This window comes from Nycticebus coucang, chromosome 5 (assembly GCF_027406575.1).
Source record: "Nycticebus coucang isolate mNycCou1 chromosome 5, mNycCou1.pri, whole genome shotgun sequence".
Classification (NCBI taxonomy): domain Eukaryota; kingdom Metazoa; phylum Chordata; class Mammalia; order Primates; family Lorisidae; genus Nycticebus; species Nycticebus coucang.
In genome coordinates this window covers 87,242,849-87,269,705 of record NC_069784.1, presented here as the reverse complement: position 1 = coordinate 87,269,705, position 26,857 = coordinate 87,242,849, and the positions used below count along the sequence as shown (strand labels likewise).

The 26,857-nt window shown below is 46.0% G+C and overlaps 1 protein-coding gene across 2 annotated transcripts in view; it reads left to right on the top strand.

The window, feature by feature from the left end:
- The window catches only part of METTL24 (methyltransferase like 24), a 127,427-nt gene that overhangs the window by 32,317 nt on the left and 68,253 nt on the right, over positions 1–26,857 (top strand). For both annotated transcript variants that reach the window (XM_053590998.1, XM_053590997.1), the window contains exons 2-3: positions 6,489–6,587; positions 13,025–13,164. In XM_053590998.1, the coding sequence (XP_053446973.1) occupies positions 6,489–6,587; positions 13,025–13,164 (239 nt within the window). The remainder of the gene's footprint in view (positions 1–6,488; positions 6,588–13,024; positions 13,165–26,857) is intronic.

Genomic DNA, 26,857 nt, shown 5'->3' with positions numbered 1-26,857 from the left:
AGTGTTTTTCAACCTTTTTTATCTCACGGCACACTCAAACCTATAGTTGAACGTCCATGGCACACTTAAATTATGTTGATCAAAAAAAAAAAAGAAAGAGAGAAGTCAGAACTTAATAGAAAAGGACAAAACCTATACTTACTGTGCTTTGAAACTCTTTCAAAAATAATTTAATTAATCATCTTTCAAAATTTTCACGGCACGCCTAAGACCCTCTCATGGCATACCAGTGTGCCTGAGCACCCCAGTTAAAAATCACTGCTGCAGAGATTTCTGTCGGAGCCCTATAACCTTTGTTGCATTTATTGGTTTACACAGCTGCATCCTGTATTAAAATGTAACACAGAGCCTGGCATGGGGCACGAGTGCGTGCTGAATGAATGACTCCTTAGTCAATCTTACTGTTTCTTTCCAAAGAATGCTGCGCAGGAGGCCTTCCACCCACCCATCCTGGCCCAGTCTCCACACTGCTCCCTGCACTGCCCCTGAGAGGCTGACCTGAAGGAACCAACCACACCCTCCCTCTTCCCTGCCTTCCTTTTCGGTTTGGCCAACAGGAGGCAGGAGATTGGTGGGTGGGGCAACAGTCCGGGTGGAGTCTGTATTATAACAGGATTGGCTGTCTTCCTCTATTAATAAGGGCTGCTCCATATAGCTTCCCTCAGGCTTGTAGGGCTCTCCGGTGTTACCAGACACAGGTATTACATTATTTCTTGCAGTGGTTCTTGACCTTCCTAATGGCACAACCCTTTAATATAGTTCCTCAGGTTGTGGTGACCCCGGACCATAAAATTATTTTTGTTGCTACTTCATAACTGTAATTTTGCTACTGTTATGAATCATAATGTAAATATCTGATATGCAGGATGTATTTAGGTGACCCCTTTGAAAAGGTCATTCGACCCCCAAAGGGGTTGTCACTCACAGGTTGAGATCCCCTGCCTTACTGGTTTCCTTATACCCTGCCCACACCTTGGTAAGTGGTCTCTTTGTTAAATTCTGTTAAATTAGCCAGTCTGAACAAGGTTATTGGATCCTGCTGGGACCCTGACTGGTATTTACCCAAGTCACCCAGGTGACAACATTGGTTATAATCTAGCCAGGGGTCCTCAAACTGTGGCCACATGAGGCGGGGTGATTGTATTTGTTCCCGTTTTGTTTTTTTACTTCAAAATAAGATATGTGCAGTGTGCATAGGAATTTATTCATAGTTTTTTGTTTTAAACTATAGTCTGGCCCTCCAACAGTCTGAGGGACAGTGAATTGGCCCCCTGTTTAAAAAGTTTCAGGACGCCTGACTAGGCACTATATTATAGGGGCAGAAAGGGATGATACCTTTCCTCACTTATCATAAGCATTACAGCCAACACTCCTGTAACAAAAGACGGGTTAACAAGAGAAAAGATGACACATTTATTTAATCAAGGTTTGATGTGACTGGGAGCTGTTAGAAATGAAGACCCAAGGGACTGTAACAAACTGGTCAACATATGGAGGTGGTCAACATAAGGAACTTCAATTGCATACATGCGGCGCATATATGAAAGTTAGGTCAACTTAAGGAGGTTGTCAATGTAGGAAGGTGGTCAACTATAGAGGTTCTACTGTATTCTAAGGTTCAAAGAAGAATGGACAGCTGTGTAGAAATGTGATAGCACAAAAGGGTATAATCTATCACTATTAGACGAAGAAAAAAACCCAGCAAGGCCTTTCTGTTCCAGACCCTTGAAAGTGTCTCTGTGAGGCATTCCTTCTTCCTGAGGATGGAGCAGAACCCTCTTGTACTAGACTGTTTATTGCAGCTCAATTTACAATTGCCAAAATGTGGAAACAGCCTAAATGCCCACCAACCCAGGAATGGATTAACAAGCTGTGGTATATGTATACCATGGAGTACTATTCAGCTATTAAAAAAAATGGAGACTTTACATCCTTCATATTAACCTGGATGGAAGTGGAAGACATTACTCTTAGTAAAGCATCACAAGAATGGAGAAGCATGAATCCTATGTACTCAATTTTGATATGAGGACAATTAATGACAATTAAGGTTATGGGGGGGAGGAAAAGCAGAAAGAGGGATGGAGGGAGGGGGTGGGGCCTTGGTGTGTGTCATACTTTATGGGGGCAAGACATGATTGCAAGAAGGACTTTACCTAACAATTGCAATCAGTGTAACCTGGCTTATTGTACCCTCAATGAATCCCCAACAATAAAAAAAAAAAAAAAAAAAGAGAAGGGCGAGGGGTAGGGTGACCTTTCTGTGGCTTGTTTTGGGTAAGAGGCTTCCTACTAGGACCTGCTTTGCAGAAGAGGAATTCTGGTTTCTTGGAACTGCTTCAGAGGGAGAAAGAGGGGAGAGAGAAAGGGAGGCAGGAGAAGTCAGAGAGAACTTGCTTTTGAGGCCCTGTCAATAATCTTCAGTTTCAAGCACTCAGCATGCCAGGTGCCATACTTTGGGGTATCTGTTCTGTGCCCCAACAATATTGTAATTTGTCTCCCTTGCATTATTTCAAGTAAACACACATTCCTAGGCCCGCCCACTTCCAAATTCAAATCAAGTGGCGCAGGGGTCAGCAAACCACAGTTTTCAGGCCGAATGCAGCCTGCCGCCTGTTTTTGTAAATGGAGCCTATTGGAACACAGCCGCGACCATTTGTTTATTTATTGTCTGTGCTGCTTTTGAGCTCCAACCGGATGTGAGGAGTTGCAACAGAAACCGTATGGCCTGCGGAGTCTAAAATATTGACCATTTGACCCAAGGTAGGAATGGCTTGCCAACTCCTGATTTAGGAGGAAAACCGAAACATGCGAACTTCATCCTTTTCATTAAGAGGCTCTTGGGCCAGATGCCGGTGGCCCTTGTGAGTGGTCTCATGACAATGAAGTGGAGAGTTTTTTTTTTTTTTTTTTTTTTTTTCCTTTTTTTTTTTTTTTTTATTGTTGGGGATTCATTGAGGGTACAATAAACCAGTTACACTGATTGCAATTGTTAGGTAAAGTCCCTCTTGCAATCATGTCTTGCCCCCATAAAGTGTGACACACACTAAGGCCCCACCCTCCTCCCTCCATCCCTCTTTCTGCTTCCCCCCCCATAAACTTAATTGTCATTAATTGTCCTCATATCAAGATTGAGTACATAGGATTCATGCTTCTCCATTCTTGTGATGCTTTACTAAGAATAATGTCTTCCACTTCCATCCAGGTTAATACGAAGGATGTAAAGTCTCCATTTTTTTTAATAGCTGAATAGTATTCCATGGTATACATATACCACAGCTTGTTAATCCATTCCTGGGTTGGTGGGCATTTAGGCTGTTTCCACATTTTGGCAATGGTAAATTGAGCTGCCATAAACAGTCTAGTACAAGTGTCCTTATGATAAAAGGATTTTTTTCCTTCTGGGTAGATGCCCAGTAATGGGATTGCAGGATCGAATGGGAGGTCTAGGTTGAGTGCTTTGAGGTTTCTCCATACTTCCTTCCAGAAAGGTTGTACTAGTTTGCAGTCCCACCAGCAGTGTAAAAGTGTTCCCTTCTCTCCACATCCACGCCAGCATCTGCAGTTTTGAGACTTTCTGATGTGGGCCATTCTCACTGGGGTTAGATGATATCTGAGGGTTGTTTTGACAGTGGAGAGTTTTAAGCCCCAGGCATAGACAAGTGCTTAGGGAGCAGCGTGTTGTTGTGCTGACTGCCATGGCAGCCTGGAAGGCACTCTGTCAACGTGAGGCCGCAGGACGGTGACCACACAGAGGTCGGAGGCATGTGTGTTCAGATGTGTTTAATTTATGATTTCAGAATCAAATAACTTCCTGAAAAGAATGACTCTTCGGAATGTCTTAGGATTTCCCTACTGAGTTATTTTGTACCCATCTGTCTCCCCCACCGGACTCTGAGAGCCTCCTGGGAGAGTCTAGGTTTTTATTCGATCTGTATTTTACCCGTGCCTGGCACGGAGCGGCTGAAGCTCAGTAAATATTGTTTGAGCTCATGGCAATCAACATCTAATTCAGAGAAGGGAGAAATTAATAAGGGGGTGGAAGGCAGTAAGTGGAAGATGTATTAACTAACATTCTCCTGCTCTCTCTGCTCGACCTTCAGAGAGCAGGAGCAGTAATGTGAAAGGCTATTCTCCCAGAAAGGTGCCCCCAGGGAAAAATGGCCACAAAGTTTGTGAGGTCCAGTGTAAAAGAAAATGTGGGAGCTCTTGTTTAATACCCACCCACATAAGAGAAAAACTCACATCAATTGAGGGGGTTGGGGGAATGGGGAGAAGGAGGAGGGAGGGGGATGGGTGTGCTCCCATCCCCCTGAATGGGCACAGCGTTAGGGCATATGGCACACCTCTTGGGGGTAGGACACAATCATAAGGGGACTCTACCTGACAAATGCAAACATTGTAACCTTATTCTTCAAATCAACCTGAAACAATAAACAACAAAAAAAGAAGTTATTAAGAGCTGGGCTCATTGGCTCACACCTATAATCCTAGCACTCTGGGAGGCTGAGGCAGGAGCATTGCTTGAGCTTAGGAGTTCAAGACCAGCTTACTAAAAATAGAAAAATTAGCCTGTTATCATGGCAGGCACCTGTAGGCCCAGCTGCTCAGGAGGCTGAGGCAGGAGGATTGCTCGAAATCAGGAGTTTGAGGTTGCTGTGGGCTCGGCTGATACCATGACACTTAAGCCTGGGCAGTAGAGTAAGATTCGATTAAAAAAAAAAAAGTTATTAAGAATTTCAAGACGTGTCAACACAACATTAAGCCAAGCATGGCCCTCCTAAGACTGGATAGGTTGCACACCCGTGAAGACAGCCCCGCCATATGGATTCTTGAACAAAATGCAGCCCATGGGGAAGCAGGGAGGGGTCTTTCAGTTTGAGGGACTGCACCATGCTCAGCAACTACAAGGGCAGTCTAGGCCGTCGGGATGCTAGGACCACCAGCTCTAGTGACTGCAATGATAGCGTCCAGTACCACCTAACCTGGAGGACCACTTGTCACTTCCAAAGCATTTGAGTTGACCTCAGACCCTCACCCCAGAGTGGGTTCCTCTTTCTCAAACCCAGACACCTTGCTTCACAATGACTAACCCACCTGATCCTACCCTGTTCTTTATTTTCAGTTTAGCCCCAGGTCACCTCTGCCACCTCAACATACCATACTTGTACTAAAGTGTCCCAGGGCTAGCATGTTTAGATGTATCTTTTTGGGGTAACAGACATTTCCTGCCATAGTATTTGCCTGGGGAACAAACAATGTGTATATGTGAATGGTACCTTTATCTTGTTCCCAGAACCACCCCCTTCCTCACCATGAGAGGGGGTTAGGGACCCCTCCTAGCCACTCTGCAGGAACCCCTGCGCTGTGATACCCCAGATATTTCCTGATATTTCCTAGACATTCACCCTCCGGAAGGTCTCCAGGTGGTAACGGCTATATGTGGAGAGCACTGGCCTCCAGCCAGGACTTTTTGCCTAGGCCTCCTTTTGATGGGAGGGGTTTCTATTTTTGCTTCTTCCAGACCACTGGCTTTCCCAACCCTTCATCCACCCATCCTTGCAGCAAAAGATGGGGGTGGGGTGAGTAAGGAAGGTCATTCTAACCCTCTGGTCAGGGGAGCTCCTCTTGTCCCCTGCTAAAAGGTGGAAGCTGCCTCGCAGTGTTGGAAGGCCACCCTTTCCAGCCCTGGTGGTGACAGCTCTGCAACCAGATGGCATTACCCCATCTCCCTTTACTGAAAAGGATAACCCAGAGCCCTGAATATTTCTTCCCACAAAGACAAGCCTCCAGCATTATAGTGCTGTAACCTACAAAATTAATTTATAAGGAGGCACATATTTCCCCCCCAAAATTCTTCTCTTTATTATTTATATAAATTTAAGTACTCATTTGTTACACGGATACGTTGTGTAGTGGTGAAGTTTGAGCTTTTATTGTATCCCTCACCTGAATAATGTACATCGCACCCATGAAGTAATTTCTCATTTTCCCTCCTCCCACCCTCCCATCCTTCGGAGTCCCCAGTGTCTGTCATTCCACACTCTATGTCCGTGTGCACATGTCATTTAGCTCCCACTTATGGGGGGGAGGCACATATCCTCGAAGCTCTAAGCTTGGGAAACTGTAATGGATAAGGGGTTTTTCTTCTGAACAGGAGTGGCCCCACGTAATTTAAAGCCACAGTTAAAGGAGAGTGTGATGGGGTCAAGGGAAGTTTGCCTTTGATCAGAGTCTGTAGCCAGACACTCTCCAAGGCCTTTGCAATCTCATGCTTAACCTGGGAGCTGGGCTGTCTCAGGCCCCATTTGTCTCCCTATAACTGATGTGGCCTTAGTGACAACAGCTTCCTAAGAGCCCCTGAGCCTGTGTGCACATGTGTGTGTTTTGCTGACAGCTGAAACAGCCTCGCCTCCCTCTCCTCTGCGTCCTTCCCTTCCCCACCAAGCTTCTAGTGCCTTACGCTGCCTGTGTTGTGTCTCTCCCAGGGTCCCCGGTGGCATATCCATCTCCAGCCTTGGGCAGGCCCCGCTCAGTCCCTGGATGAAGAAGCCTGGAGGTTCCTGAGATACATCAGCACCACCCAGGTTGTGTTTCAGGCTCATGTGGGTTTGAGGCTAATGTCAAGGTTTAGATTGCCCATCTGAAACAAGGATTTGTGAGTAAGGGGCTGGGGAGGTTCTCAGCGACTCCTGATAGGGACTTTATGGCGCTGTGATTTCTGAGCCACTGCAGCTTATTTCATGCCCTCACTGGAGGCGGAAGAGATGCCTTCCATTTGCTCGGGCATCTTCTTCCTTCCAGGAGTATCATCAACCTGAAATGTTTTAATGATTCATCCCATCCTGTTTTAAAGATCCACTTTAGAAAATTGCCTTGGAAAACCATTTGAAGCGACAGATTGGTCCCTGTGAGTAGGCAGTCAAGTGTGTCACAAAACAAAACCCTCATCTGGAGGCTCAAGTTCCATTTTGTATTTGGAGGAATTTGCCTTTTCACTCTCCTGCCACAGATGCTTGGCAGCTAGGGACGTGCAAGGCAAGAGAGCAAGGAGACTTTGCAGGCAGTGTGCTGAGAAGTTAATGACTGCAAAGGCTCTGTGTCCTTAGAGTGGCTTAAATCATTACCAAGTGCCGGCCGTTATTAGTGACTTAACACACTGTGGCAGCTTTTGCCCAGCTGAAGGCCGAGCCAGTGCCCCAAGCAGGAAAAGAGACTGTCCATTAAGAGAGTCTATGGCTTTTGACACGTTAATCAGAAGGTTCCGTTCTCAAGTTGCCTGATCCTGGGGGAAAGAGAGACAGAAGAGGAAATCAAGGCCCCAGGGATAGTTAGCCTTGAACTGAGAGGTGCTAGTAAATTAGGAGCTCAGCCTGCCTGTGAGCTGACACAGGCCCACTGGGGGAGCTGTGCGGTGGGGCTGGTGGTGCAGGGGGGTCCTGGATTCTTTAAATCTTCCTTCCTGGGCTCATGCATGGGAGAGAATATATTTTTACATCTTTAGGAGGCTAGTTTAGGGGTAAAAGAAAGTCCCATTTCTTTTATGATGCAGTCAGATAATCGTGAGGATTTTAATATTTGTCACCCAAACATGGGAATAAAAGCTTGTTGAATTAATCATGAGGGATGGCATGGAGTGGTCCCTGGGCTGCACATCATTTTATCTGATTTTGCTGTGGCAAATTAATTTGGTAGACTTAGATAGACTTAATTAAAATACGGAAATTTTAATTTTGCAGTTTGGTTTTACAGGGAGGATAAGAATTTGGACCCCTTAATTGGGACTTTAAAAAGCCCTTAAAGGTCCCAGAGAAAAATCAGAGGTGTTAAATTTATGAGTTGAATTTGAGAACTGTGGGCTTGAGTCCCCCACCTCAGATAAATTTACCTAGTGCAAGCCTCCAAATTTCATCATATATATATATAAATACACACACACACACATATATATATTTCACATTAATGTTCTATAAAATAAAAGGTAAATTTACTTAGAAAAAGCTCTTGAGGCATGAAATGGTCAGTTTGGACTTCTCTTGGATCTTTCCCCTCTGTTAAGGGCTGAGAGGAGAACAATTCTTAAGAAAAAAAAAAAAAAGCAGCATCCCCCAATGTGATGATGTAGTCTAATGTTACAAACCTGGACAATTTACTTTGCTTCTCTGGCTCTTGTTCTGAACCTGGAATGGAGGAGATTGTATCAAACTGTTTCTAAGTTCCCCCTTTCCAATTCTGTGCACTTGTACTGTGCGCAGAATAGAGTAGGATAGAACCGTTGTTAACCAAGTGTTTCTGAGAGCCTATACATGGCCAGGAATTGTGCTAGCCCAGGGGAAATACAGTCTCTGCTCCCAAGGATCTGATAAAGTAGTTGTGAAGGCAGAAAAATGGATGTACGATTATTATTCAGCTTGATGACTACAAGAATAGAGAATTGGTTGTTGAAGCTCACTAGAGGGGTTTTTGTCCTCCAGAAAGAATGAGATAAAGTTCCAGACTTCACAATGGTTTTACAATCGGGGCCATTTTATCCAAGTAAGGTACTGTGCTTTGATGTCCTTCCGGGTTACCAGGAGGCCAGCAGGTGGGAGCCATCAAAGATGACACTAAGTGATTCTTACTCAGAATCTTTCACTAACCAATGCTCCCTCCCCCTCTCTATGTAAAGTGAAGTTTTTTTGGCTGCTTTTTGGCTTATGCCTCATTTAGAACTCATCTTGACAATGAAAGCTTGCAAAACTGGCAGAATATTAGAGTCACTGTTACCTAAAATTTTCACAGTTCGCAGAAGTGAGTCATAATGGGCAAGAAAAAATAAAACTTCTGAAGTTACTGAAGTGAATTCCACCCCCATTCTCCTATGCTACTTTTAAAATATATATTAAAAAATGATTTCTCTCAAATCTGTGTTCAAGCTTGTACAGCAAGTCCCATCGTTTGATAAGATCATCCTTGATTTATTAATTCTTCAATTCAGCAGTTATTTGTTGAGCACCTGCTTTGTGGCCTGCACTGTGCTGGGCACCGGGATGTCGAACATAAAACATTCTCACACACTGGTAAATGGCAAGGGTGTCAGAGTTATATGTTCTCTTACAGGGAGTGTACGAATGGGTGAGGAAGGCTTTCAAGGCCCAAGGAGCTTGGGAACAGAGGCACAGGGCATGGGGCAGCCTCTCAATAGAGAGAAGTGGGCGTGGTCTCCCTGGACGTGTCCATTGCAGTGACCTTGGAGGCATGGTTGAGGCTGTGCATTTCTTAGTGAAACAGTGGACCGGAGGATAGGGCCTTTGGATAGAGTGTGCAGAACTTCAAGCTCCATTTAAGGAGGTATTATTGTTTTTCCTAATGTGAAAAGCAAAGTTCTGCAGTGGATGATACACTACCGCTGACATGAAATGGTTAAGTCATAAGCACAGTGCTCTGTTCTAAAGGGAAGACTCCAGATTCAGCTTTTTATGTCAACCCCCAAACCATATGCCTCCAGGAAGCAGGCCTCACAGTACAAAATTAATCTAAGCAATGATGTTTTTTTAAAAAGTAAAAAAATATGTATTTAAATGTCTGTTTTTCTGTCCTTCCATCCATCTGCCTGGTTATCTACCTATCCAGTTGTAAGAATGCCCTCAGAACCCAGGCTCTCGAGACTTGGGCTACAGCTTCCCAACAATAATATCTATTATATTTACTGCCACACACACATACACACACACACGTCTCAGAATAAAAACAATAAAATATACACTTCTGCCCTTGAGCTTTTCAAAAATAATGGTACCGTATAAATATACAGTTGATCATTGAAGCGATTCTTGCCAAATGTTCCAAAATTTTAAGAGCTTCCTTTGCCAGATTCTACTTATGGCTTGGCAGAAATGCTGTGTAAGCTTTTGGGATACAGAATGAAACAGAAATAAGTTATATCCCTTTAATTCAAATAACTAAAAAAAATTCAGAAAATATTTTTTCCCTGGAGTTTGTTTACCTTTGTCCAGGCCTAATTTGCTTTATATGGCTAAAATTACAAGGAGAAAGTAGACAGAGAACATGGTTAATTGAGTTGGAGCTTAGCTAGAAGTTACTTCCCTCATTTATTTTCCTTGCAAGAGAGTTTATTGGAGCCCTGGTCATAAATCTTAGCTAGAAAGTTTAAAAAAAAAAAAATCAATATTTAATTAATTTTTAGGAGCAGAATTTTATGGAGGACTTTTAGTTGTTTTCAAAAGCTAATGTCTATCAATGAGATAGTTAATAAATGGTTAAAACTGTATAACTCCTGTGTTTTATTTTAGAGCTTAGCGAGAAGGGTGAACATTGTCAGAGAGACTGAATGGAAAAGAATGTCTTTCCAGTAGGTATATATATATAAATCTGTGCAAGATGAAATCTGTGGAATAATTAAAAATGCTTAAAGTAGAACAGAATAAAACGCTGGTTTTTGATTTTGGCAAAGGAGAAGCAGCTGGACCTCCGAGCCCTGACTCTTGGCCCTTAATACTTACTGACCCTGGAGGCCTCTAGTTAGTCATCCATGCCAACCCCTTCAGCTCTTTGTTAGGGGTAGGGTCAAAGGGGCTGCTGTTTTCAGTTTAAAGCTCTAGCCCCAAGAATAGCTTCTTTTCTTAATTTGCTATGGCACAGGTGTGCTATGGCACAGGTCACAGTTGTGATCAGGCTGGAACATTTTGCTGGGGCTTTACAAAAGGCCTTCAGTATACCCAGAGGACCATCTGTATAAGAATCACCTAGGACCGTGCATTAAAATGCAGGTTCCTAGGCGTCAGCCTCAAAGAGTCAGCTTTTACAGATCTGGAGCGGGACCCAGGATTCTGTATTTTCAGTATCTCCCAGGTGATTCTGATCCAGGAGGACCACACATTGAGAAAAACTGTGGAAAAGGCTAGAGTTAAGCTTGGACGGTGTTAGGAGGGAGTTATGAACACGGACTGGTGAACATCCGCATCCTGATCTATCATGTGGAGGGAGAAGAGCACAGGAAGAGCAACAGCAAATGGGAATCATATGCCCCCTTACGAAAAACTGGAAGCTTCCCTGGAGCAATGGCTCAGGCATCTGAAGTCCAGGCCTGCCCTGGGGGCCCACAGGTCTGCCCAGGATTAAGTAACTTCCTGCTGGAGGCAAGGAATGGAACCGGTGCTAGGGAAAGTACTAAGGTTTAAGACATAGTAATCTTCCCACTAGTAGAACTGGCCCAATGAACACTCTGAGCCCTGATTAATTAGGTTAGCAACTTACCTTCCCTTGAGTGGGTCGGTGGGGAATAGGAGGTGGGCAGGCAGAGACACAATTTCCATTTATCTGTGGGAGAATAGTAGAAGATGAATTATACAAATTAACATGCTGATGCACTCAGCTAATCAATGTATTCTGTAGCAGATGCTTGAGAAAAGATTTGATTCCCTTTTCTGTTATCATTTTTCCCTTTAAACAGTGGTTGGAAATAAGTAGAAAGATACTTGAGTTGAAGGAAAAGAATATACAGGAGAACCTCCATAGTTGGCCACCTCCCTACACTGATTACCTCTTAAGGTCACCTCATTTTCATAGACTGGACATGCGCCACATGTACGTATCAGTACAGAGGCCTCGTTTCTTATGTTGACCACTTTCTATGCTGACCAGTTGGTGACAGTCCTTTGGGTGGTCAACTTACAGAGGTTCTACTGTATAAGGGTTTCACTTTTTCATCTTTCCTCTGAGACATCCAAATCCTAGCAAAAGACTGTGTTACGGTCAGTGGCCCTTAAAATTTTGGAACTTGTGGTAAATAGGGCCAGGATGATTTTGCCAGGCAGGCCCTAGGTTACGGCAAGAGTCATGCCAATGCTGTATTAGTTAAATGGGCTCTACAAAATATGCTTTTCTTACATTAAAATTTTGGAAAGTCAGTTAAATAAAAGGATTAGGCAAGCCTAGGATGTGTTGCTTAAGAGGAATATTGCTTGCTGTTCCATTTTGCAATGAATGAAAGCAACGAACTTTAGAGCATCTGGAGTGGTCTTTTATCTATGATGTGCTGGCAAGAGCCGCTGCGTCCACAGAGCATTGTGATGACTCTGAGAGTTCTGAGGGATTGAGGGGGAAAACTATTGCTCAGTAAGGTAAATATCTTGACCATGGAACTTATTTTTTTGTTTCCAACAGCCTCAGCCATGCAAAATGTACCAGCCAGAATCCCTTCTGAAGTATATTTCTGCTTCGTGTGCATTTGAAATTAGACTTGCTTCTGCTTGACTTAGATATACATTCCCTTTGGTTTTCTTATCTAATTTTGATGGATGAGTTAAGAGAAGTGCTTTGGTTAGCTCAGGAAGAGGCTCCTGCCCGGGGCTCTTGCCCTCCTTCCTCAGGAGGAAGCTCATTAGAGCAGCACATCACAGAGGATGCTGTCTCCTCAGCAGGCACTGCCATTAATTTCACTTGACCCATGATCAGCTATTTACCTTGGGTAACATCTGCCACCTTTCTGGACCTTAGTGGCCTCACCTTATCTGCCTGGGGTGAATGATCTTGTGAGTATCCTTCTGAGATCTGTGCCTATGATTGTGTCTCACATCTTGTAGCAGGGCCACTGAGAGTCATAGAGACTTCTATGCTTTGTGGTCACTGTCCTCTGCGTCAGGAATGCCCTGGATCTGAGCCTCTAGGTCCACCTCTGTCTGTCCTCCCAGACACTCACACCTCTGCAAAGCCTGTCTGACCCCAGCCCTCCGTCTTTGCTGTAGCTTCATTCTCTCCTGTACATCCTGGGCACGGCTGGAGCAGCTCTTGACTCCCCTTCAAGTCTGCATATGGTCTCCGTGAGGTTACTTATTATCTGGTAATTGAAATCCCTCCAGACATTTTACAGCAGTCTTGTGGCTCCCTGGAGAGGGGAGTAGTTAGGAGAGGAGGATATAACTCTCCTATTATGGTTTTCAGGGACTGAGGAAGCAGTAAGTCCCTACCTGCCATTTATCATCCAGGGTTTTAAATTATTCACATTGATTTCCAATCCTTACAGATCGCATGCGATCACATGAATACAGACAGCCTGGCTACTGATTCCAGCCCAGCGCAGAAGGCCTGGTCAGTGTGTCTTGACGACAGGTTTGGCTTAGCTCATCAAATCCGCAGCAAGCGGTGTCGCCTCTACTCCCTGGGGTGAGTACATTTCTCACAGCAGAAAGAAACCGGCAGGCCATTCGGCAGCCAGGCTTCTTCAGCAGCATGAAGTTAGGAATGGTTGCAGTGCATAGCAGGTGCCAGGCTTTGCATCCTGACATTGTTTCAGACTGATGTCTGGGTTGTGTAACTGCAGCAGATAACACAGGTCCCCCGGCTGCAGCTACGTGACCCCTTCCCCCATTCTGTTGGCAGTAAGTTGGTTATTCCAGTTCTCAGCATAAAGGTGATCCTTTTGGTGCAACCAAGGATACTAACCGGTGATCACTAACCAATGATTATAAAGAGCACAGCTAGAAAATAATTATGTTAGCAATTTTATACACAGTTATGAGTGACCCAAGAGAAGTACTGGCCACTGTTGATTTTTATGTTTTGTATCAGTGATAAATCTATGTATAGTTTTAAATTTAAAGAAAAAAAGAAAGGCAAGGGAACAATTATGAAAACTATGTGATTTTGTCAAAACTATTTGGGAAAAATTAATATTAAGTTATATCAGTTGAAAAGGACCTAGACACACAAATAGATTTGAAGAGCTCTTTGTAAAAGGATAAATAGAAAGTAATGAGACCATTTCACCTGATCTTACAAATGGTAAATGTTTCCAAGAAAAGACAGGAGGAATTATTTTTTGCTTGGAACACCCTGTTCCATAGACTCTTTACAGGAGCAATGTAGGTTCTCAGGCTAGACCGCTGAAGTCCTTTACAAACGGTACGGGGACCCCAACGAGTGTCACGTGCTCGTTCCTCACCTGTAGGCTGTACCACCTCTACAGCTGACATTCAGGCACAGGTATGGTAACCACCAGCCACAGTTCTGGGTGGTCAGGGTTAGGGTAGATAAGGGTGATGTGGTGACCTACCCAAAGGCACCTCTGTGAAAGTGATTGCTACTATCAAACCATAACAAACAAAAATTACAAGTCATTGTGGATTTTTTTTTTTTTTGAGACAGAGTCTCACTTTATCGACTCTCAGTAGAGTGCTGTAACATCTCCACAGCAACCTCCAACTCCTGGGTTTAGGCGATTCTCTTGGCTCAGCCTCCGAAGTAGCTGGGACTACAGGTGCCCGCCACAATGCCTGGCTACTTCTCTTGTTGCAGTTTGGCCAAGGCTAGGTTTGAACCCACCACCCTCCATACATGGGGCCAGCACCCTACTCACTGAGCCACATGTGCCACCCCATTGTGGATTTTTTTTAAAGATTCAAAGAATTTAAATGGAGTGGAAACATTTTTAAGTGGATGAATGAAGAGCAATTGTATATTTCAGCAGAGCTTGCACACAGTGGCTCTCAACAGCCTTTTGCAATGTGAAGGATTGCTTGAGAGGAGGTGACCAGAGAGGGAAGATGTTGATATTGTGCTTTTATTTATTTACTTATTTTTTTATGTTTTGAGGTAGAGTCTCACTTGGTTGCCCCTGGGTACAGTGCTGTGGCATCATATCTCACAGCAACCTCACATTCTTAGGCTCAAGAGATCCTCTGGCTTCAGCCTCTCAAGCAGCTGGGACTAAAGGCAACTGCCCCAATACCTGGCTAGTTTTTCTATTTTTAGCAGAGATGGGGTCTCGCTCTTGCTCAGGCTGGTCTCGAACTCCTGAGTTCAAGCAATCCACCTGCCTCAGCCTCCCAAGTGCTAGCATTACAGGTCTGAGCCACCATGCCTGTTCTATCTTGTGCTTTCAATGTAGAGGCTGTGGATTTGAAGATGGGGTGCTCTGCCAGTTGACTAGAACAGAGCTCTTTTTCTGGGAGGCCACCAGCTATGCTGCAGAATTGTAGGAAGGATGAGAAGTTCTGACAGCAGAGTTTATTTTATGTCACATTAAAAATGTATGAAAGTAGGTCATAAAAATAATTGCATAGTACCACATGCAAATTGGAACTCTCAGCTTGGTCCTGTTTTTTTGCTCCAAACTGCCTTTATATATTTAACTTAATATTGTACAGTATGGAATAATTTCATTTAGAGGATATAACTGAATCAAATAAAACTTGGAAAGCTGTTTTGAGGGAAAATGTCTGAATTCCTTTTTACTTTCCTCGTACTTCAGAGCTGTTAGATAACTCTGCAGTAAGAGTTCAGATTATTACATGTGAAAAGGTACTTTCTCATTGAAAAGGTTTTATTGTCCCATAATACTTTACATATTTATGAGCTATATGTGATATTTAGTTACATGCACGTATGATGAAGTCAGGGTATTTCTATCCATCACCTTGAGCATTTTTCATTTCTATTTGTTAGAGACACTTCAACACCTCTCTTCTAGCTACTTTGAAATAAATATACAATACTCACATGTTGTTCACCGTAGTCACCTTACAGGGTTATTGTACATTAGAACTTATTTCCATCGGCCACCCTGTCTCCTCCCCTACATGCTTCTTGTATCAGTTATTCTATACTCTCCCTCAGCTTTCTTGGCTCCCACAGAAAAGTGAGAACGTGTGACATTTGTCTTCCTGTGCTTGCTTTATTTCACTTCACATAATGATCTCCAGTTCCATCCGTGTTGCTGCAAATGACTGGATTTTGTTCCTTTTTATGGCCGAATAGTATTCCGCTGTGTATATGAACCACATTTTCTTTGTTCATCTGTTAATCGATACTTAGGTTGATTCCATATCTTTGATATTGTGGGTAGTGCTGCAATAAACATGGGGGTACCGCGGTCCCTTTGATATACTGATTTCCTTTCCTTTGAATATATATATAGTAGTGGAATTTCTCAATGTTATGATAGTTCTATTTTTAGTTTTTGAGAAATCTCCATACTGTTTCTCTTTGTTAAATTTAATTTTTAATTAAATCATAACTGTATACATTTATGTGGTACGATGTGATTTGATATACAATGTGGAATGTTTAAATCAAACTGATTTAAACGGATTTAAACATAATTATTACTGATTAAATCAAACTGATCACCACATTATTTTTTGTGGTAAGACATTTATAATTTACTCTTGATATATTTTGAAATATACCCTTGCATTGTGCACATTAGGTGAGATCCACCAAATGCCCTCCCTTCCTCCACCAGTCTCCCTCTCCCATCCCCCTCTCTTTTCTTGCCCTCCCCTCCCCCTCGCTGGACTATATTTGTGTTTTACCATTTGTATGAGTGTGTAAGTGATTATATATTGGTTTCATAATAGTATTGAGTACATTGGAGACTTTTCCCCCTCATTCTTGAGTTACTTTACTAAGAAGAATATGTTCTAGCTCCATCCAGGTAAACATAAAAGATGTAAAGTTTCCTTCTTTTTGAGGCTGAATAGTACTCCCTGGTATACATACACCACAATTTGTTTGTCCATTCATGGGTTGGGGAGCATTTGGCCTGCTTCCACGACTTGGCAATTATGAATTGGGCTGCAATAAACATTCTGGTGCAAATGTCTTTGTGGTAAAATGATTTTTGTTCATCTGGGTAGATACCTACCCTGTTTGCCCGAAAATAAGACAGTGTCTTATTTTAAGGTTTGCTCCCAAAGATGCACTAGGTCTTATTTTCAGGGGACGTCTTATCTTTCCTGTAAGTAGGTCTTATTTTTGGAGGATGTCTTATTTTTGGGGAAACAGGGTAGTAGTGGAATTTCAGGATCAAACAGAAGTTCAACTTTTAGTTCCTTGAGAATTCTCCATACTTCTTTCCAAAGAGGCTGTATTACTTTGTAACTCCACCAGCAGTATACAAGTGTTCCATTCTCTCCATGTCCACACCAACATTTGCAGTTTTGGGACTCTGTGATGTGGGCTAATCTTACTGGAGTTAGTAATCTTAAAGTGGTTTTGATTTCCATTTCTCTGATGATTAAGGATGATGAGCATTTTTCACGTATTTCTTGGCCATTCATCTATCATTTTTAGAGAAGTTTCTGTTCAAGTCTCTTGCCCACAAATAAGTGGGGTTATTGTTCTTTTCTTATTGATTAATTTGAGTTCTCTGTAGATTCTAGTTATTGGACTTTTTCAGAGTCATAACCTGCAAAAATCTTCTCCCATTTCAAATGCTACTTGTTGGCTTTAATTGTAGTCCCCCATGACTGCAGTTTGGTAATTACAACTGGTGGGGTGAAATTGGATTGGGGGACCCAGGAACAGGAGCTAACCATTCCTTTACCAATGAACTGGGGCTTGTGACTGTGGCTTTTCCCCTATAGCCTTATAAAGGTCCCTTTCAGAATTGCATCTAGAGACTCCAGGGACCTGCTTGGTGAGATAACGCAAGCTGGCTCTCTCTTGATGTCAGCCTGCCTCTACCCAATCCTAACAAGTCACAGTATTAGGCTGGAATCTCAGCTGGGGAAAGATACAAACACCTGTGGCACCCTGCCCCCACCAGCAACAGCTGGAGGAGGAGAATCTGTCCTCTCCACTACAAAATAACTGCTGCTCAACCTTGGTGGGTTCGTAGGTGGATAGACAAGGTAGAAAAGTTCTAATTAGATAGTCCTAGGCAGTACAATCACTACTCACAAGAAAGAGTTCAAAGGGTGTCAAGCTGCCAGATAGTAGGGATCCATAGGCAGTTCCATCTGACAATACCGAGGGGCTGACGCCTGGCCCCCTTCGGTGGATAAAGGAGTCAGGAACGCACCCACCAAAGTCAGAACTGGTGGGTCAGTGCTTCCATGCCTGCTGGGCCCCATCTCCGTGTGTGTCCCTCTTTCCCTGCACACCCCTGTTTCTGAGTCACTGTTTCTGTGCTGCAGTCAAGTGGTCTACACAGTGCCTGGGCCTCTCAGTGAATTTGCCAAACACTCTGGGCTCTGTAGGGGGTAGACCTTCAGGCAGCCAAGCGAGGGGGGAAGGGCGAATTGTGTGTTCAGAATTGCAGGGAAAATATTTGTTCACTTTTATGCCAGGCAGGATGACGCCTAGGCTCGCAGGTGGGACCTCCCTGGAGAAGGAGGACCAGGGTTTAGTGGCTCTCTCCCGTGGGGTAAAGTGAAAGGTTCTTTGTTCCCTGTTCACTTGCAGAGAGCCCACTTGGGGGATGGGTCTCCCATCCTCTTTGCACTGGGCTTCATACCTGGTTTTTGTTGTCTTGCCTCCTCTTTCTTGGAGCCGCAGCTCGTCTCAGCAGAGATGGGGTGCATTTGTCTATCTTCCCATGCTCAGCTACCCACCTTTGGCCTCACTGAGTCCACTTCTGTCCAGTGTATCTCCCTCTGGACAGGAGTCTTTAGCAAGAGCTTCCTCTAGTTGGCCATCTTTCCTCCGAACTCCCCCATACTGTTTTTCATAGTGGCTGTACTAATTTACATTCCTATCAGGAGTAGATAGAGTGCCCTTTTCTCGGTGTCCCCACCAGCATCTGCTATTTTGTCTTTTAGTAATAACCATTCTAACTGGGGTAAGATGATATGTCACTGTGGTTTTGCATTTCTTTGATGATTAGTGATGTTGAGAATTTTTTCATATACTTGTTCAAAACAAAAATAGACAAATGGCAATATATTAAACTTAAATGCTTCTGCACAGCAAAGGAAACAATCAACAGAGTGAAGAGATAACCTGCTGAATGAGAGAAAATATTTGTAAATTATTCATCTGACAAAGGACTAATATCCAGAATATACAAGGAATGCAAACAACTCAAAGGCAAAAAAACAAATAATCCCATTAAAAAGTGGACAAAGGACATGAACAAACTTTACTCAAAATAAGTTTCTCATTTTCATTTAAATGTTTATCATTCAAAATCAAGTTTGTAAAGAACATCCGAATTCCAGAAATGAATAGATTAAAAAGTACAGTGTTCCGGAGAAGCAAAAATCCTATGTACTCAATTCACATATGAAAACAGTTGACCTAGAACATGGGGAGGGCGAAGGGAAGAGCAGAGAGAGGGAAGGAGGAAGGTGGAGGAAGGAGAGAGCAGAGAGAGGGAAGGTGGGAGGGAGGTGGGGGAAGGGGAGAGCAGAGAGAGGGAAGGTGGGAGGGAGGTGGGGGAAGGGGAGAGCAGAGAGAGGGAAGGGGGAGGGAGGTGGAGGAAGGGGAGAGCAGAGAGAAGGAAGGAGGGAGGGAGGTGGGGGAAGGGGAGAGCAAAGAGAGGGAAGGAGGAGGGAGGTGCAGGAAGGGGAGAGCAGAGAGAGGGAAGGAGGGAGGGAGGTGGGGAAGGGGAGAGCAGAGAGAGGGAAGGAGGAAGGAGGGAGGGAGGTGGAGGAAGGAGAGAGCAGAGAGAGGGAAGGTGGGAGGGAGGTGGGGGAAGGGGAGAGGAGAGAGAGGGAAGGGGGAGGGAGGTGGGGGAAGGGGAGAGCAGAGAGAAGGAAGGAGGGGGGGAGGTGGAGGAAGGGGAGAGCAGAGAGAAGGAAGGTGGGAGGGAGGTGGAGGAAGGGGAGAGCAGAGAGAGGGAAGGTGGGAGGGAGGTGGAGGAAGGGGAGAGCAGAGAGAGGGAAGGAGGGAGGGAGGTGGAGGAAGGGGAGAGCAGAGAGAGGGAAGGTGGGAGGGAGGTGGGGAAGGGGAGAGCAGAGAGAGGGAAGGAGGAAGGAGGGAGGGAGGTGGAGGAAGGAGAGATCAGAGAGAGGGAAGGAGGAAGGAGGGAGGGAGGTGGAGGAAGGAGAGAGCAGAGAGAGGGAAGGAGGAAGGAGGGAGGGAGGTGGAGGAAGGAGAGAGCAGAGAGAGGGAAGGTGGGAGGGAGGTGGAGGAAGGGGAGAGCAGAGAGAGGGAAGGTGGGAGGGAGGTGGAGGAAGGGGAGAGCAGAGAGAGGGAAGGAAGGAGGGAGGGGGAGGAAGGGGAGAGCAGAGAGAGGGAAGGTGGGAGGGAGGTGGGGAAGGGGAGAGCAGAGAGAGGGAAGGAGGAAGGAGGGAGGGAGGTGGAGGAAGGAGAGAGCAGAGAGAGGGAAGGTGGGAGGGAGGTGGGGGAAGGGGAGAGCAGAGAGAGGGAAGGTGGGAGGGAGGTGGAGGAAGGGGAGAGCAGAGAGAGGAAAAGGGGGAGGGAGGTAGGGGAAGGGGAGAACAGAGAGAGGGAAGGGGGAGGGAGGTGGAGGAAGGGGAGAGCAGAGAGAGGGAAGGGGGAGGGAGGTAGGGGACGGGGAGAGCAGAGAGAGGGAAGGAGGAAGGAGGGAGGGAGGTGGAGGAAGGAGAGAGCAGAGAGAGGGAAGGTGGGAGGGAGGTGGAGGAAAGGGAGAGTAGAGAGAGGAAAAGGGGGAGGGAGGTAGGGGAAGGGGAGAGCAGAGAGAGGGAAGGAGGAAGGAGGGAGGGAGGTGGAGGAAGGAGAGAGCAGAGAGAGGGAAGGGGGAGGGAGGTGGAGGAAGGGGAGAGCAGAGAGAGGGAAGGGGGAGGGAGGTGCCGGAAGGGGAGAGCAGAGAGAGGGAAGGAGGAAGGAGGGAGGGAGGTGGAGGAAGGAGAGAGCAGAGAGAAGGAAGATGGGAGGGAGGTGGGGGAAGGGGAGAGCAGAGAGAGGGAGGAGGGAGGGAGGTGGAGGAAGGGGAGAGCAGAGAGAGGGAGGAGGGAGGGAGGTGGAGGAAGGGGAGAGCAGAGAGAGGGAAGATGGGAGGGAGGTGGAGGAAGGGGAGAGCAGAGAGAAGGAAGATGGGAGGGAGGTGGAGGAAGGGGAGAGCAGAGAGAGGGAGGAGGGAGGGAGGTGGAGGAAGGGGAGAGCAGAGAGAGGGAAGATGGGAGGGAGGTGGAGGAAGGGGAGAGCAGAGAGAAGGAAGATGGGAGGGAGGTGGAGGAAGGGGAGAGCAGAGAGAGGGAGGAGGGAGGGAGGTGGAGGAAGGGGAGAGCAGAGAGAGGGAGGAGGGAGGGAGGTGGAGGAAGGGGAGAGCAGAGAGAGGGAGGAGGGAGGGAGGTGGAGGAAGGGGAGAGCAGAGAGAGGGAGGAGGGAGGGAGGTGGAGGAAGGGGAGAGCAGAGAGAGGGAAGATGGGAGGGAGGTGGAGGAAGGGGAGAGCAGAGAGAAGGAAGATGGGAGGGAGGTGGAGGAAGGGGAGAGCAGAGAGAGGGAGGAGGGAGGGAGGTGGAGGAAGGGGAGAGCAGAGAGAGGGAGGAGGGAGGGAGGTGGAGGAAGGGGAGAGCAGAGAGAGGGAGGAGGGAGGGAGGTGGAGGAAGGGGAGAGCAGAGAGAGGGAGGAGTGAGGGAGGTGGAGGAAGGGGAGAGCAGAGAGAGGGAAGATGGGAGGGAGGTGGAGGAAGGGGAGAGCAGAGAGAAGGAAGATGGGAGGGAGGTGGAGGAAGGGGAGAGCAGAGAGAGGGAGGAGGGAGGGAGGTGGAGGAAGGGGAGAGCAGGGAGAGGGAGGAGGGAGGGAGGTGGAGGAAGGGGAGAGCAGAGAGAGGGAGGAGGGAGGGAGGTGGAGGAAGGGGAGAGCAGAGAGAGGGAGGAGGGAGGGAGGTGGAGGAAGGGGAGAGCAGAGAGAGGGAGGAGGGTGGGAGGTGGAGGAAGGGGAGAGCAGGGAGAGGGAGGAGGGAGGGAGGTGGAGGAAGGGGAGAGCAGAGAGATGGAGGAGGGAGGGAGGTGGAGGAAGGGGAGAGCAGGGAGAGGGAGGAGGGAGGGAGGTGGGGGAAGGGGAGAGCAGAGAGAGGGAGGATGGAGGGTGGTGGAGGAAGGGGAGAGCAGAGAGAGGGAAGGGGGAGGGAGGTGGAGGAAGGGGAGAGCAGAGAGAGGGAAGGTGGGAGGGAGGTGGGGGAAGGGGAGAGCAGAGAGAGGAAGGAGGGTGGGAGGTGGAGGAAGGGGAGAGCAGGGAGAGGGAGGTGGAGGAAGGGGAGAGCAGAGAGAGGGAGGAGTGAGGGAGGTGGAGGAAGGGGAGAGCAGAGAGAGGGAAGGAGGGAGGGAGGTGGAGGAAGGGGAGAGCAGGGAGAGGGAGGAGGGAGGGAGGTGGAGGAAGGGGAGAGCAGGGAGAGGGAGGAGGGAGGGAGGTGGAGTAAGGGGAGAGCAGGGAGAGGGAGGAGGGAGGGAGGTGGAGGAAGGGGAGAGCAGGGAGAGGGAGGAGGGAGGGAGGTGGAGGAAGGGGAGAGCAGAGAGTGGGAGGAGGGAGGGAGGTGGAGGAAGGGGAGAGCAGAGAGAGGGAGGAGGGTGGGAGGTGGAGGAAGGGGAGAGCAGGGAGAGGGAGGAGGGAGGGAGGTGGAGGAAGGGGAGAGCAGGGAGAGGGAGGAGGGAGGGAGGTGGAGGAAGGGGAGAGCAGAGAGTGGGAGGAGGGAGGGAGGTGGAGGAAGGGGAGAGCAGAGAGTGGGAGGAGGGAGGGAGGTGGAGGAAGGGGAGAGCAGAGAGAGGGAGGAGTGTGGGAGGTGGAGGAAGGGGAGAGCAGAGAGAGGGAAGGGGGAGGGAGGTGGAGGAAGGGGAGAGCAGAGAGAGGGAAGGAGGGAGGGAGGTGGGGGAAGGGGAGAGCAGAGAGAGGGAGGAGGGTGGGAGGTGGAGGAAGGGGAGAGCAGGGAGAGGGAGGATGGAGGGAGGTGGTGGAAGGGGAGAGCAGAGAGAGGGAGGAGGGAGGGAGGTGGAGGAAGGGGAGAGCAGAGAGAGGGAGGAGGGAGGGAGGTGGAGGAAGGGGAGAGCAGAGAGAAGGAAGATGGGAGGGAGGCGGAGGAAGGGGAGAGCAGAGAGAGGGAGGAGGGAGGGAGGTGGAGGAAGGGGAGAGCAGAGAGAAGGAAGATGGGAGGGAGGCGGAGGAAGGGGAGAGCAGAGAGAGGGAGGAGGGAGGGAGGTGGGGGAAGGGGAGAGCCGAGAGAGGGAGGATGGAGGGAGGTGGGGGAAGGGGAGAGCAGAGAGAGGGAGGAGGGAGGGTGTGGGGGGTCATGGTGTGTGACGCACCTTTTGGGGATGGAGCACAATTATAAGAGGGACTTTACCTAACAAATGGCAATCAATGTAACCTTGTTCTTTGTACCCTCAATAAATCCCTAACAATAAAAAAAGAAAAGAAATGGAAAATGCGCCAAGGCTATGAATGGAATAAAAAAAAAAGGTCCAGTTTTTCAGTGTTTGATTAAAACCTTGAAAGTCCTTAATTTAAAACTGAATCTAAAGAAAATATTTCTGATCCCTAAAAAAGGATGCTTTGGATTGTGCGTGATTGTGTTGATTGCACTGTTGTTAAGGATGCAGGACTCGGACAAGCCTCCTCCTGCTGCGGTAAATTGCCAGTGGGGCATGTAGACAGTTGGCTGACAACATCTCAGCTGATGCTGAGGAATGGAGAGACCCTGACCACAAGTGGTGCTTTTGAAATGAGGAGCAAGCTCAAAGACCACAGCGATTCCTAGCACCAGGAAGTGTTGGGACAGTTCCAAGATAGGAGGGAGGGCAGGTGGTAAGTGAGCCATATGGTCCCTACTATAGGCTGGTATGCGCTCCCAGCACCAGGGCTGTGGCACCAACAAGCCCACATCATGTACCTACGAATACAGTGAACACAGCAGCAACTGGGGGTAACCTTCATGGAGTGAGAGAAAGGAGGGAAGGAAGAACACAAAAAGTCAGATGACAAAGGCTGGTGGCCCTACCTTCTGATCCGTCTCACAGCCTTTCCTCCACATTCACTACCTAAAGCAGGCATCACCCTTTCTCTGATGACTAAAACTTCTTAGCTGGGAGTCAAAGCTTTTTATTCTACAGTTAATGTAATTGTCTGGGGGAGTTTACTCTGTGTATTGTCCGGTTGAAAATGAAAGACACGTCCTTTTCAGTTCTGACATGAAGTAGGCTAGATATATAACGGAGAAGGGGATGAAGCAGAGAGAAATAAGGAGAGGCTGTGAGTTCCAACGATGAAGTCGTCTCCGTCACCACTTCAAACAGGGCCTGCCCTGAGATCTTGTGTGTAGAGTGGTGGTGAGAAGGCTGGGGGATGAGGGTAGTAGATACAGTGAAAGGAGAAAGTCACCTACGTCACTTTTATGGCAAAGATTGAATTTCAGGCATAGGAGAGGGTGAGGGAAAATACAGAGGCAAATATTTTTCACCTCTTTTTTAGCTCTGTGATAGGTTGTGCCTTTTGGTTTCAATCCGTAAGTTCTCAGTATAAGATAGCAGAAGATTTCATAAATGACACATGGTTAGGTAATAAGAGCCAATATTTTACACAGAAAATCTGGGATGTTTGGTTGCTGTGAGCATTTTAAGAGGAATGAATGAGCTCCAGAGCTGAATGTTTTCATCTTGTGACAGTTTAAAACAGCAGGAAGGTGTTAGTATAGTGTACGTGGATGAGGAATCAGAAAGCTATGGACCTCGAGCTCTCTTTTTAGGCATTTTCCCCCACCTTCTTCACGTAATTTTAATACCATAGATGTACTGTATATCTGTTTATGTAAAGCATGCATAATCTGTGCTTTACATGTAAAAATAAGAAAGATATTTTTGTCCCCCAAATTCATTTCTCCCCATTGGAAGTGGTATCGTCCCTGTTGAGAAAAACATGTTGTAAATGAAATCTTGGTATTTCATGTCATGTCATTTCATAAAAATGAATCATTATAATATAGTTTTTATCTACTATTATGTCATTTATGCTTAAAAAAAAACCTGTTTCTTCTCCCCTAGTAGTTGGGAGTTTGCAGATTTAAATAGTTATTTGGCCAGATTGTCTGGTTGTTGCTGGATGAAGAAAGGAATACTGAAACTCCCAGGGGAAACACAGGTTGTCTTATCTTTTCCAACCTTCTCTCCTCAATGGGGAGGTTTAAAAACTTTCCTTGCATCTGCTCTGAGTTTAGTTTGAGCTTTCCAAGCAGCTTATTGAGATATAAGTTCACACAATTCATCCATTTAAAATATACTGTTCAATGGTTTTTAGTCACTGTGGTCAGCCTAGAACGTTTTCATTGTCCTCCAAAGGAAGCCCTGTTCCCAGCGGCAGTCACTCTTACTTTCTCTCCAACCCTCTTCCCCTGACTCCTCAGCCCCAGCCTTAGGCAACCACTACTCTACTTTTGGTCTTTATAGAGTTACCTATTCTGGAAAGTGCATATAAATAGAAGCATACAATTTGTGCTAGATTTTGTGTAGACATATGTTTTCATTTCTCTTAGGTAGGTGTCATTTTATGTCCCCACCAGTAATCTATGAAGATTCCAGTTTCTCCACATCCTTGCAGACACTTACTATCCTTGGTCATTTTGATCATAGCCATCCTAGTGGATGTGAAGTGGTATCTCACTGTGGTCTTGATTTGTATTTCCCTACTGGCAATGATCTTGATCATCATTCATGTGCTTATGCTTGGTGTTTTTGATTCCTGAGGAACATAAAGGCCAGTCACCTTAATATTCTCAGGAATATTTTAAGAAGAATAACCAACAGCCTGAAATAGTGCTGCAGTCCATCCCTTCTACACATCTGCAGCAATAAAGGGCACATGGCTGCCAGCACCATCCACAGCTAGTCCAAAGACTACCTTTGTACAACTTGGGAAAGAGCACCCTTCCCTCAAGAACCTTTATTGTCATCTGCTAGAAAGCCGTCATTATGGTAATTATCATGAGAATGGCAGTTCCTAGAGTTGTTCAGTGCACAACCTATGCAACTGCATGCAGGGATCCTGCTTGTTTTTCTCTGAGATGTCAGAGAAAGAGGGCCAAGGTGGCTACTCTGTGATTCTGTTACCTTTGGATTTAGCCCTATAAATCTCCCTTTACCTGTTTTCTCAACAACCGTCAGATTTGATAGTCCTTCTATCTCAAACCCTGGAATCAACAAATACAGAATAATATTTATAAGCAAGTATATAATTTTCTCTCTCCTCCATAGGCAGGGAGAGGTCGCAGTCTTAATTCAAAAGCTTACACTGTTGAATATATATATTAACTGCTTAACTATTTCCGCCATGGATTGTAGCAGGGACTGCTAATTGTCCTCCAATATTCATTCTCTCCTTTTTTAATAATAGAACTTCTGAGTTAGCAGGGCACGTGGCCACTCTGCTGATGGCTGTATTTCCCAGCCTTCAATATGGCTAGACGGGACCATGTGACTAGCTTTGAGCTGGAAGTGATGTGTGCAACATCTAGGCCACTCCCCCAAGAGGAAAGGGTGAGACCTCACATTCCCTCTTACCATTCCCAATGGCTGGAATACACACGGAGTGGTAGAAATGGGACAGACAACTTAGACCTTGAGATAAAAGCTGTATGATCTATATTTCTTGCTTCATGAAATAAACATTAAGTAAAACATTCTATCAAGTAAAGTTCTCTACAATGAATTCTCTTTCCAGTTAAATTACAGCGGAAAATGGTCTCCTGATAGACTTAATACATTTTTGCTATACATAATGGTCGTCATTTTATTATAGTTATTTGCTCAAAAATCTTTCATTACAACTTTGTGAGCTTCTTCAGATCAAGGACCATGTTTAATTTATCTATTTGTCCCTGGTGTCTAGTGTAGTGCCTTGTACATATAAAGTGCTCTATAAATATTAATTTATATACATGAACAAATCAATGAAAAGTAGCTAACTATAGGCTACATTTGGATATTGGATGTTGTAATGTATATCCTGGGAATTCCAGACCCTACCTAATCATTTTCTTCCACTTAGGGCAGCATTTTGAAGGTCTGTCTGTGGTCATTCATTTACTCAGCACTGCCCTTTTCTTTGCGGAGATTTACTGTCTAGTCTAGTGGCTGACAATTCCCTGGGCCGAGATCACAAATATTCCTTCTATGATCCTGTGTCCTGCATTCTTCTGCAATAAGGTGTAGTATAGAGGGCCCT